Source organism: Melanostigma gelatinosum, assembly GCF_949748355.1.
Source record: "Melanostigma gelatinosum genome assembly, chromosome: 7".
NCBI lineage: Eukaryota > Metazoa > Chordata > Actinopteri > Perciformes > Zoarcidae > Melanostigma > Melanostigma gelatinosum.
In genome coordinates this window covers 19,713,559-19,727,163 of record NC_136640.1, presented here as the reverse complement: position 1 = coordinate 19,727,163, position 13,605 = coordinate 19,713,559, and the positions used below count along the sequence as shown (strand labels likewise).

The 13,605-nt window shown below is 44.3% G+C and overlaps 1 protein-coding gene across 2 annotated transcripts in view; it reads right to left on the bottom strand.

The window, feature by feature from the left end:
- Positions 1 to 13,605, bottom strand: part of gab2 (GRB2-associated binding protein 2) — a 33,395-nt gene that overhangs the window by 11,654 nt on the left and 8,136 nt on the right. For both annotated transcript variants that reach the window (XM_079271672.1, XM_079271673.1), the window contains exon 2: positions 6,765 to 7,065. In XM_079271672.1, the coding sequence (XP_079127798.1) occupies positions 6,765 to 7,065 (301 nt within the window). The remainder of the gene's footprint in view (positions 1 to 6,764; positions 7,066 to 13,605) is intronic.

Below are 13,605 nucleotides of genomic sequence, written 5' to 3'. Positions count from 1 at the left end.
TGACCTCTTTTTTGATAAAAAGCAGAATGTCCTCCACTTTGCAAATACTGTCGACTTTGCAGCCATGCTGTAAATCTGCCCGCATCAACGTCTTTGCATCTAAAACAGTAACATGAAATGTCTGCGCACTCCTGAACACAGGAAGCAGCTCTGTAATTACGGCTTTATCTGCGCTAACACGGCCAGTCTACCAATTGCGTTGACTGGGTTACAGTGTGACAGAAGAGGCAGGCCTATCTGCACAACAGCAAGCAGATTGGACTCCAAATTGCTGATTACAAGATGAGGACAGGTATTAACATCGACTGTCAGCCAAAAAAAAGACATCCCATTCCAGAAGAGTCCATCTGCAGTTTCCATGTGACTTCAGGCCAATTAGAGTGATTGGTTTTGCCACAGGACCAATACTAAACCTGTCAATTGAACAATTGAGCCGATGCCAAAGCGAAGATGAAAAATGGCGACACACACAACCAGAATCTGTACACACAAATCTACAAAGATTATTACCCAACTGGAAAGTGGACACCAGATATTTTAAGGATTAAGGAAAACCAAAAACGTAGAGAAATGAAGGTTGATTTATGAGCAGCTGTGCTTGTGGCATAAAGTTATCTAAACCAGAGAGTGAGCTGCAGTTTTATTTCTGTTTCTACTTGTACCAATAACGACGACATGAGATTAGCTTGATGTCACAACATTACACTACCACTTGGATGCTTTTGGTTTGTCGCATTTTGGGAAATTCCTGTCTCGTCGGGGGAAGTTTATGTGTTGCCAACACCAGTCACAGTTTAACTGACATTTCTCTGGCACAGCTACTGTTGAGGAGAAAAGCAAACAATGACCACAAAACTTTACTGTTATCTTTCAAAAAGGTTCCTCTTCAATCCTGGTTGGTGCGTCTACATTTCACATCTATGACTTTCTTATGCAAGAATGAGCAAACGGGGGAAGTTCTGAGTCGACTAAATCAACAGTAACATTTATTATTTTGGAAACTAGATGAGATGGATGATTTGTACATCTGCACAAATCATCAACACATGGGGTTTAATGTAACCCCCCCCCCCTTTGAATAAATCTAATCTCTTTTCAATAGCCATTTGACAAAAACTGCTGAGCCTGCTGTTGGAAATGCTGATTTAGTAGTTATTCTTTTTTTTCCATTTCTCACCATCTTAAGGGCAACAGTTTAACTGAAAAACAATCCTGACTCCAAGGGACAGCCAGGGGAACAGACAAAGTGAAGAGGAGGAAACCAAAACAGTGTGAGAGCCGTCACGCAAAAGAGGGAACAATAAAGCAAAAAAAAAAAGAAGAAAAAAAAAAAGACTGCTGACGAGTAAAAACCTCATCCCTTAGTTGAGATTATCCTCATCTCGGAGTTCAAACAGCTGGGAGAGAGCCGAACAAAGCCCGTGATTGACGAGATGATGTTCCATTCATTAGATTGTGCTCGGGGGTGGGTCTCCCTGGGTGCACGCACACACACACACACACCACACACACACACACACACACCACACACCCAGCCATCAGTATCTGATAACAGCGCTAACACCCATCGACAGATTGTGAGAATTAGAAAAACACGTAACTCTGTGCTTATGCGTCGGTGCAAGAGGAGCTCGAATGTCCAATTTCACTTGAAATCTTTTGCTTTTGCTTGTCAGGGGTTTTGTTCAAGCTTAAATGAGCGACAACTTGCACCACTCTATTCAGCTCAACAGTTTCGTCTACGTTCTGTAGGATTCCTTCATTTTTACAATCTTCTTTTGATGATTTTTATGACGGGTGTGCACAAAGTATATTCAAGTCTCTGGTCTCCAGCAGCTGCCAGTGGAATTGTGGGATGCGCGGCAGTGGCATCAGTAGCAGACCGACCTCAGACAGCTCTGTGGCAGCAGTAACCTGACCTTCCAGGGCCATGGAGTCTCGTTATTTCAACTAAAAAATCAATGCACATGAAGGGCACTTTGGGAGGGGAGAGAGACAGGCGTGCATGTGTAGAGAGGGAGAAGCCAAAGGAGAGGGAATGTGTATGTTTACTGTACATAAGTATCTATGCAATATGTTATATATGTAACACTGGCCTGTTTCTCTGTGCCTTAAATCATGCCAAAAAGATCAGAATTAAATAACACGTTGAGAATTACTTCTTTCCTGAACGGTCACTTCAACCATATGTCAAGATATTTTCTGCTTGGCCTTTGTATTGAGCATGCTGGTAGTTGGATTGGCCCAGAGTTTGAGGTATCCTTCTCTTAGCACAGTGCAAGCGGAGGATGGAATTGCATTTGTGCTGCTCAAAGCTTTTAATAATTTGATTTCAAAAAGTCAACATCCAGGTTTCTTTCCGGAAACAATGTCCCGGTCACTTTGGATGTTTGACAAACCTGACAGGAACTACTTTCTCGTGAAAAAAATCAACAAATATGCAAACTAAATTCATATAATTTGGAGTAACAGAGGAACCTCTGCAAATACATGCTGCTGTTCAATTTATTTAAAGTTATTTTCTTACTTCTTGGAGTCGGTGGGAGGGGTCCTGGAAAGGGCGCTGCCTAATGACTCCATAGTTCTCCTGGGGGACTTCAACGCTCACGTGGGCAATGATGGAGAAACCTGGCGGGGGGTGATTGGGAGGAACAGCTTGCCCGATCTGAACCCGAATGGTGTTTCGTTGTTGGACTTCTGTGCTTGCCACGGTTTGGCCACAACGAACACCATGTTCGAACATAAGGTGAGTGTGTGTGTGTGTGTGTGTGTGTGTGTGTGTGTGTGTGTGTGTGTGTGTGTGTGACAATGCGTGGGGATTTGTGTGTGAGAGAGATACAGAAAAAAAGCAGATCTAACCAAAGACAGAAAGAGGGAGAAAGTTGTGCAACAATGAGCTGCAGTCATGTGCTGCCCTTGGCCAACCTTCCTCACAGTCCCAAGACGCAGCTCACTACTGGCAGCAGAGGCCAACTCCGACTGACAGAAGTAAGTTCAGATCAAAGTGCCGATAAAACAAATGCAACCGGAGTCTCAACAAAATCCTCAAACACTTCTACGCTGCTTAACACTATTGTGTAGCTAAGCCCGATTGATCTCTTTCACAATCATCTTACACTTCCGATTGGCACTAGCTGTGTTGGAACAAAGGAAAGATGACCTAGAGTACACTATGTAACATTATGGCTGCAGAATGCAATCACTATGAATCTCAGACACCCAGGCTGATGTGTTCTGGTTAACACCTTCTCTCTGCCTCTGTATGAAAGCAAACATGTTATCTGCATAACTTGGTATTTCTGCTTCTTGCGTTCGTCTCTGCCGGCTTGTTTACTCTCAATAAGAGGAACTAACTTCTTCCAATGTTGGTTTTTTCCCCAAACATGGTTTGTTTACCTTTCAGAGAGGGAATTCCCAGCCAGTTAGGTGACACATCTGCAGCTGTCTGCCAGGAGGAAAACCCACAAAATACCTTTGCTACGAAAAGATGTTAAAGTTATCCTCTGTTACCATCCGCATGTCTGAGTCACTTCATCAAGCTGTAATCATAAAAGCCACACAAGTACATGTTTCTGCATCGCTTGATAAAAGCTCAGCATGCTGAGCAACAGTTAACGTGTTGGCGGTGTGAAAGCGTGGCTCTGCTCCATGCGCACTATGTGCTCACAGGCTCAGAGATCAAGATGGGAGATGTTGCAGGAGGAATACTGATGCAGGTGGGGTGTGCCCCTTCTCTCACATATTCTGTTTCTCGTTGAGGTAAAATGAACGGTGGCTTTGGCAAGATCATACAAGAGCAAGGGCTTCAGTTCCCCGGTGGATAGGGCTGTCTCATGGCAAGGTAAATCAGCGGAAAATATTATAAATATAACTATAACTGAGTTTGACATTTGGTAGGCGGGCTTTTCTTTTAGGGGTCTAAAATACCCTTTGCTGCTGCCCGTCCACAGCGCTTTGCTTCTGTGCGGTGACTATACTGTGCTTCTCCAAACTGGGCGTGTGCAGACCGCCATCTACTTTAGGTAATAACACAGACTATGGATTAGAGCCTCATACAGCCCCACTTCATAAAAGACCCGAGCTGTCCCTTTAAGAGAGCGGTAATGACGTAATAGGGAACCAGTGGTGAATCGAGCAGCTATGCCCTTGAGGAGCAGATGCATGAAAGAATAACATCTACGTTTCCACTTTTCTCCAGGATGTTTAAGTTCACAATTTAAGGAAATGTAAAATGTGAAACTACTACCAGTAGTGCTTAAAGACTGAAAGATATTAAGTGGTATAAGCACAAGGGAAGCTTATACCTCGTAAGAGTTGCGTAACATTTCCCACGCCTGTTCAGAGCATTGAACCGCTTAAAGAAGGTGTTAGTTTTGGTTTGTAATGCTTGTCAAAATCAGCCACGGTTGCTATAATAAATACTCTGTCCTCTGGCATAAATGATGCTGAGAATTTGTATTTAGCTTGGAGCAAAAAGCGAGCACAAAGAGGGGCACGAACAAATTCTAATTTCTAATTTGCCACCAACTAAAATAGAGTATGGGAAATGCATTTGGGCCACAGAGTGATAACAGTTTCCAATAAAGTTCCTCAGAAACAGTAACCACATTTTTCGGTGAAAACAGAGTTACATGACCAAAAAACAAAAAGCCTGGACGTGATGTTTACACTGCAGGGACTGCAACCACTAACGCAGCTGCCATGACATACGCCCTCTCACTCCCCCAACCCATTCTCCCAGCCACACCCCGCTGGCTACAGTTGATACACTTTTAGATTCATAACAGGGCTTTGCTAATTACCCAAGATAGGACCAGGGGGAGCCCCTCCTAATGTGAGCATTATTACACAGCTGTTTTTTTATTCCACACCTGGACATATTGCATGTTACAGATGATCAACCATGTGCAAAAAATATTAACGTCCACCAGCTGCCAGATGGCGGGAAAACAACATTATGAGTGCAATCTGGAAGGGTAGGATGAAGAATATGAGAGGAGTGTGTGTGTGTGTGTTGTACAAACTCTCATGAAACATACATACTGAATTATGCCGGTCACCATAATTACATTATTGACTTACCAGAAGACATATTATCATGACCTCGGTCATTTTTGCTGACGTCAATATTGCCCGTTCTCTTTACATGCATGTTCATATGTTTGTTCACATGAATAAAGTCATTTTAAACACAATGTCAGAATAAACAGCAGGGTTTTCCATTATAAGCCACAGCACCGACATTGCACACTTTTGGTAACACTTGTTTATTGTTTTGGAAGTGTGGTTTTATTTATTTCGGATATTTGAATACAGTTTCAATATTCTAATTCAATGTGTGAATTTTCTAAAGAATTAAAAGTTAATTTCTCTTTGAAAGGGTGCACTTGCATTACCATGCTATTATATTGTCATTATATCATAAGTGGCATAAGATGATCTTAAAATGACAATAATAGCTGAAAAGTGAGTCCACCCTTAAGACCACCAGATGAAAAGGAGAAGAGTTAAGAGTGTTTGTATCACCGTCTTTAGTTTTGACTCATCATCTCGTAATTGCAGTGCATTTGTTTTTTTTAATGTTTAGAGATTAGAGCAGAATGCGATTCAGGTAATTAAGGCAAATCTTTGGAAGGATTGCTCCCGTTAGGAAGCAGTTCACAAGAACATCGCTGCATAAAAATGTTATCGCCAGCATGTCTGATACGCGCTTTAATCCAACGTGATTCATGGTGCCAGAAGTGGATTCATTTTTTTATCAACGGTAGCCCCGAAGTGACACGAGCCCTTCTCCTGCACAAAAGACAAAACAGAACACAGCTGTGGCAAAAACACAAAACTGAGCATCTGTATCTGCTGCTGACTTTAAAAAATGGCCCATACGAAGAATTTCCATCATCCTGAACACAACAGCTCGGACCCCTTCTTTAACAAAACAAATGAAGAGAAAATCAATAACACTCTCAGACACTGTGTCCATTTATTTGGCAGGGATGTTCCTATTCCACTCTCTCCAATAGCAAAGATGGAAAGAACATAATTGCCAATGATATCATGTGACTGGACCCTCTGCTGCTGATTTCTTTTGTGAAAACTAAGATGCAATCTGTTCCAAATAACATGAGAAAGCACAGAGGGGGACTGATAAAAGGGAGGAGTTATTGCATTTGGTCTGCTACGGCTGAGACAACAAAACACATTGTATTCAGTCAGTAAAGATACAGTATATGCATATTATACTGTTTATATTGTTCTGCGTATTTAGACAATAAAATGTCAAGAATTTGTGAAAAGGTCGCATCATTGTTATGATATAAAACAAGGAAAAGCAGATAATCGTTCATAATTAAGAGCAAAGCCAGCAAGTCTTTGGCAAGTTTTGTTCGATAAATGACTTGAAAAATGAATCGATAACCAAATGATGTCGCTCATTTTCTGTTGATCAACAAATTCATTAATTGACGAATCATTTCAGTCAATATTATCACACTGGAAGCATGATTGTCTGCTGTACCAACTAACTGTGTCAACATTCAAATGTGAGATCGTAGCAGAAGAGCAAAATATTTCTAAAGCTCAGCTGAAAAGTTGAACTGAAATTTGAAATGTTTTCATGAGCTTTTAATGAGTTCATTTGAAACTTTGGCGTAAACGACAAATAACAAAACCACTGAACTTGGTCGAGGTAAAAGCGGAGATGGTGGCGAGATAAACAGCACAGTGGCAGAGGGATAGACCGGCAGGGACAGGTCAGGGATTCCTACCGTGGTTGTCGTCCGACTGGTTGAACCCACACAGCTGGCAGATGGAGCGGACCCACTTGTTCATCTCCTCCTCCGTCTCGGCTACGAGATAAAAAGTGCGGTCTGAGGTCTTGATGTCAAACACGAAGCTGTCCTGGAACTCCTTCCTCTTGAAGGTCAGGCCGGCGTCCACCTGTTCGCAGCAGTGCAGGTCGATGACCCGGATGGGTTTCTTGGAGTGGTCGTTCTTGTAGTACTCGAGGACATCGGGGTCACCGCTCATGCGGCCGCTGCGGAGTATGAACCAGCGTTTCTTCCAAGCCTGGAAAATGAGACAGAAAAAAAAGGTATGAGGACAAACGCCTACCCTGTGAGCCAGAAAGTCCAAATCATACACGTGATGATGGGGAGAATTTGATAAAAAAAACAAAATCTGCATTTAAATGCTCAACAATTCTACAGATTTCTCACGATATGCGACGCAGAATGTTGCAGTGGCAACACACACACTCAACAGCTGGACTTCAGTTGTGATGTTAACTGTTGATCAAACAGACCTCAGAGAAACTTAAGTCTGCTCTATTGAGAAGGTTGCTGTGCTTTGGCACGCATGCGGTCGTGTGTGGTTTGCTGTGTGCGTTGGAGGCTGTGCGATGGGGGGCTGGAGGCAGCAGGTGTTTACTGCCTCCCAACGTATTTCCTGTGTTGATATCCCTCCGTGAGATATAAGAGAGAGAGAGAAGCGCAACTCCTCCACGAAAAACTTCATCACAAGACTGCGGGCTCCTCCCACGCCAAGTGCATGGTGAATGACACCGCTTCGCTCCAATCAGACGACACGGCCGTGTGTCAGTGGGGCTGGAGTCCGCCACGAGTGTAAATAAGCACCTTTTGTCATAACCACATGAGAGGCAGAAGCACACGCTCCAGTTATGATGCAAACGCGAGGAACCTACAATGAAGCGGGTTGATTTTCTTTACACCAACAACACAGCTGTTGTATTTGTCAACTGGAAAAGCAGAAAGGAAGAACAGTGGCCTCCATATGTTTTTCCCCAGTGGCTGTCTTAAAGGGCCTCTGTGTTCTCTGTGCTCGGAGACAAAAGAGGAAGATAGACCAGGAAGGGAAAGGGGGAGTAAGGGGGGGGTTTGGACATCTGCCAGTGATGCACTTCCGCCAGGCAATGTCTCTCACATGCAGGCTGCTGACACACAGGATCCTGCAGGCCCCCCCTCTCTCCATCAACACAGACACTGCTGCAAGGCTAACTGCCCCCCCGCCCCAATCACACACACAAACAAACACACACACGCAGGGTAGAAAAATGGACAGCATTGCATCTCCCTTGAGCTTTTCATCGAGGTGCTCCTACTGTATCTTTCGATGGAGATATGCGTGCAACCTTGCGTTGTATGTTATTACCTCTGAGAGGCATTTCAGGGCTAAAATGAATGACGGCTGAATTAGCTGCTTCGGTATCAGCATTCCTGGTATACTGTGTGCATGCACGCTGGCCGTCTGTCACACGGTCATGGGCTCACTGGCACATTGGGACACACACTGGGAGACACATGGAACAGATCCATCATTAACAATGTTACACCTGCCTGTGCTTTTACATAAAGCTGTGATCTGCATTCGGCTCAGTGGTCATCGCCGTGGTGTCTCTGCATCAATCAAATCAATTAAAGAGTGTGTGGTGCCGTTTTACTGTCACTGCTAATGCTAACTCTGTTAACATTGTGTGTAAAACCTCATAAGCAGGTTTTTCCTAAATAAACACTGCCGCAAAACCATTTCTCTCTCTATATACAGTATATATATATATACACACTGTATATGTATTTTTTGAGAGGAGATCCATCAATCCTCACCCAAAACGTTACTGAAGTGCTATTTCGACATGTTAGCAGTTATTTCAGCAGCAACACATTTGCTTTCTTTCTCTCTCTCTCTTTTCTCCCCAGGATGTGCAGAGTGTGATCTTATCTTCCGTGTGTAGCTGAAGTACTGCTGAGGTATTGGGGTGTAAGACTTTTTCATTTTACTTTCTGTCAGCCTGATACACAGTATCAGCACGACCTTAATGGTGTTTTGGAGGGAGAGCCGTGCTGCTGTGTGCATCTTACCACAATAAGGTTAATCAGCTCTATCCGATGAGTTGTATCAGCTCATTTCTCACGATGAGAGGATGTTGGGAATGTTCACTCATACAGATTACACTGGTAACGGGTGGGAGGCAACAAGATTCCAAAGAAGTCAACAGTGTGACTCCTCAAGTGACCTTCTGAATGATTTCGTTGGAGTGTGAAGTTTCTCATTTGATGAAAATACAGTACAGCCGTCACACTGTTCTAAAGGAACACTGCACACGTTTCTTTTTTCTCCCGTCCAGGTCCACAAAGCTCTTCGGTTAAGTGCCATTAACAGCGCTGACAGAGAAAATGCTATAACTCTTGCGAACCCCATTTAAATATTATTGCCTTTTCTGGAAAGAGAGAGCATCACTTAATTGAGACCTGGAGCGCTGCCCAGTTCCAAGAGGTCAGTGCGACACAGCTGGGTTATTCCTGGCATCCTTCAGCTGCGGCCAGCATATTAACCCAGGACAAGCCACAGCTCTCGACCACGAGGGAAGACAACTCATTTAGGAGGCCTTGTCATACTAAATATAGAACGAGTATTTTCCATAGGAAAAGAAGCGGCTGGCTAATTCAAGAACAACTTCATTTACAGCTCGGAGAGGTGACCAATGTTTCCCTTTGTCAAACCTTCTGCTAAGCTCCTCACAGAAATGAGAGACAATGTCTCAAGCCGTTTCAAATCAGTCTTTTCACATGCAACTGCCAGTGCAGCTTTTCCTCCGTCTCTCTTTTTCTCTCTCACGCACTCTTTCAAATTCGAGCAAACTTCCCCGGTGAAGTAAATCATGGGGGAGGAGGACACAACAAAATGAGCTAACCCACCCACACCGCCTGTCCTGCAGAGCATGCCTAAGCCCATCGATCACTGTCTAAGCGCTGGGAAGTGAGGGCTGAAGCTGTAAAACTAGGCTGAACTCTCCCGGCTCTCCAACTTCCACCCCCCCCCCCACCATAGCTTTGGTTTAAACTGCATCACTGTTATGGAGAGGAGGAGGAAAAAAAAAGGGAGAGAGACAAGCGAGACCCACTGCCCTTGTTAACAACTGGACTGGACTAGTGGACCACTGAGAGAGCTGTGAGCCACCCAGCCACACCCGAAATGAACAAGACGTCATACATTATTGTTTGAGCAATACATTGCAAACACTGGACATGTTTGAGGCTCTCATTTGTTCATCATTCTTTCCGCAGACGAGATCAAAGTCAAACAAAAGGTCAAATCTAAGCAAAAAATGTAAAAGACACAAAAACAAACATTCTACTGTAAATGAGAAGACAGTAAAGACAGGACTTTGGGAAAACATCCTCATACTTAAGTTTTAAAGAACCCTGCTATGTGGATTGTCAGGGTCTCAACTGTACACTGTAAAAAAGATAAAATAGAAATTGCCCGCCAGCACTTAAAGCTCTCCAGGAAGAAGAGCAGCCATCCGTGTCTATGAACGCACAGCGTTTAGTCCCCTCCGTCTCATTCAATCGGCCCATAAAGGCTTGATCTTACCTTGTTCCACCATGGGCTCTCATTTGTCCTGCACTGGTGGCAGCCAGCTACAGATACACAGAGACTACAGTGGAGCACAAGGGCTAACACGTCTGCATCTATGTCAGATGACTGGGGAAGGGAAAACCTTTAATAACACAACTGCACGAAACAATCTTTTGAGCGAAGTTCGCATCTATAAATAGGATCAAAACTGGTTTGTCTGGCCAATTCCTTTTGTCTCTTTGCCTGTTGACAAGTGGACATGTTTTGTTCTATTTCTGGCAGGCAGCAAAACAATGACGCTGTGGGAAAACAAACACAGTCGTACAAAGGGGACACGATCGTCTGGTATGTGTTGATGTTGTCCAGGGCTTCACACCACAATTTTAGGAGATAAATACACAGCGACGGCTGATAAGTCACGCAGCGATCGTTCACTGTATTTGCCTCGCATCGGAAAAAAACAAGCCCAGTCTCGCGTCTTTCAACCCAACGCACTCTGCTGTCCTGGCAACCCTGACGAATGAACTTGGAGATGCTTGTGGCCTAAAACAATTACCCAAGGTGTGCCTTTTTACGGCAACAAAGCAAAACATGGCGTGTGTGGCTAGTAGCCGGCTGTGTCAACAGGGCCGGCCGATATGCGTCAGTCCGCATGTTTTTAAATGTGCATGAGCAAACATCCAAGCCAAACACGTATGTCATTGGCGTTGCGGGTTAGAACAGTCTTGTTTACCTTCCAGAAGCAGGAGAGGAGGAGACAGCAGCTAGTTGTTTTCGACTCCTCTGCTTTACCTGCTGCTGCAGTACACACACCGCTCAGCTCCACAAACACCGGCACTGTGGCGCTGCGGCGGAGCCTTGCAAGCACCTCGCCCGAGTACCTTTTCTCATCGAGCAGCTCTTGTAAAAGGCCGTGTGCATGTGCCGTGGCAGGGCGATGCACCTCTTGTGACGCTGAATGCTTTGGCTGCAGTCTGACCGGAGGCCTCGGGCCCAGCTCTCTCTCTCTCACACACACACACACACACACACACACACACACACACACACACACACACACACACACCACCGTGATGAGACGGCATGCACCGGTGCTGGGCCATTACTGCTTAATTATAGCACAAGGTGAAGTGAGAGGGATCCCATCAGTGTTCTCAGAGGTCCCACTGGTGGGCTTCTAAGGGATGGGAGAAGAGCATGGAGACAATTAAGAGGGGGAGAAAAAGTAGTGTGGGAGGTCTTTGGTATCTAATTGCAGCCAATAAGGACTCCCAGCAGTTCAGTTTGAGCTTTCACATAATCTGGAAGCTCTATAAATAACCTTCAATCTTTTGTAATTCGTTTAGGGGAACTTCTTTTACGGCTGGTTGTGTTTATTGACAATATTGAACATTTGAAGAGCCAAAAGTTTAGCTTCTTTTGTAAAAACGAAAAAAGGGGTTTCTAGAAAAACATATTGATATCCCTCAAGCAGTGTTGTAGTCAGGACCACCTCATCCGAGTCAAAGTCATGGCCGAGAGCAGAGTGTACGGAGACCGAGACCGTAAAGAGGTTGAGACAGAGTCAAGACCAAAACCAGACCAGTGCGTGTTTCATACTGCATGACACACTTCAGATAAAATGTGCAACACGCAAACCAGAGGCACTCCTCAAATTAATCTGAAAGATCCACATTCCCATTTAAAGCAAGATTTGTTACAAGATTTGCCTCTTTAACTGCCTCACAGACTGTAAGTGTGCCATGAGAAATGACTTGATCTGTGTGGCAACCTCCCCTTGTTTTCTATGAGCAATCACATTAATGATGTTCACAAATAAATCAGACAATGCACAGGGACTTTTGTAATATCTTCGCACTTTGGGTTTTGATATAAAATCCTGATTCCTCTGAGACCTTGAGTGAAACTAACTTTCCCTTGTTTTAAAAGGTGATACAGCAAAGATTATAATGAATGGTCCTGGTTGACATATGTTAGCATGAAGCAGCTTTTCACTTATCATCCTGAATGGTTACTGGTTCTAAATGAGGAGAGCAGACAGAGCCCTCCTACAGGCTGTAATGCATTCATAGCACATCTATTCTATGTGGGTGCTGTTTCCTAGCTTCTCGAAGTTAAAGAAGAACAAAAGAGGAATATTTAGCACATCGATGACTTCATTTCTTGTCCCTTCTGGTGCCTGAATACGGCTAGAATTTTATAATTCAAGAAACAATAAAAAATAAAAACGCACAACAAAAGAACGGCAGCGAGGAACTAAAAGGTGGGACCGCTATAATGGCCATTATTGTGTGAGCGAATGCCTGAACACTTGTGATTCTGGTTAATGTGGTGAGAGGGGACAAAGCTGGACGGGCTGCAGCAGACAATGACGACAGAGCCCCGATTATGTGGTCCTAATCAATAGCGGGTCACACGTCAGCCCACATTCCAGGAGTTTCCACATGTGAGGGAGTGCAACCCAGTTACATTTGAAGAATATCGCCTGGCCATTCACACAAAAACACCTTTCAGATTTTCAAGTTTCACCCCAAAAAACCAGGAAAAGCAGAACATGAAAGATGCTCCGTTATTCCACCCCTCCCGTAAGAATCACTAAAGATATGTTTGCCATATTTTCTGTCTCTGACAGGTGTCGTGTACCTGTATTTACCTATGTGACATCAGTTTATGTAGCAGCGAGCTTAAATAAACCACACATGGACACGAGGGAGCACGGGGACATTCCTTGGAAGCCTTACAGTTTACACAGGGCTCCCCATCGCGGCTCGGAGCGAAGACGTTAAGCAGACAGCCGTCACAGACAAAGTTTACAACAGACATTTCTGGAGCACTTCCAATAAATTCAACGTCACAAACGAAACAGGAGTCCAGCAGCGTGCCTACAATGTGTGGCCATTTTGCCTTTCTCAGCAGCTCCGGCCCATTATCGGTCTGCGAGCGGTGAGGAGATCCAGATGCTCCTGGGTCGGACGCGGCTCCCTGTCTCATCCGTGTGCCCCGGAGATGTAAACATGAAAAAGATGTAAAACAGAATCGCTGGGAGAATAAAACTACAGGCATTTAAAGTGCAACGGATGCATTAGAGCACTGTTAAATCAAACTGCTCAGGTTTCCCAATCGTCAAAACACTGACCTTGGAAGGCCGGCAGCTGCGAGACATAACCCATGCAGATAACACCCAAACAGGCCCATCAATTCCTGTGTGTTAATAAAGAAGGTGGGAGGTTA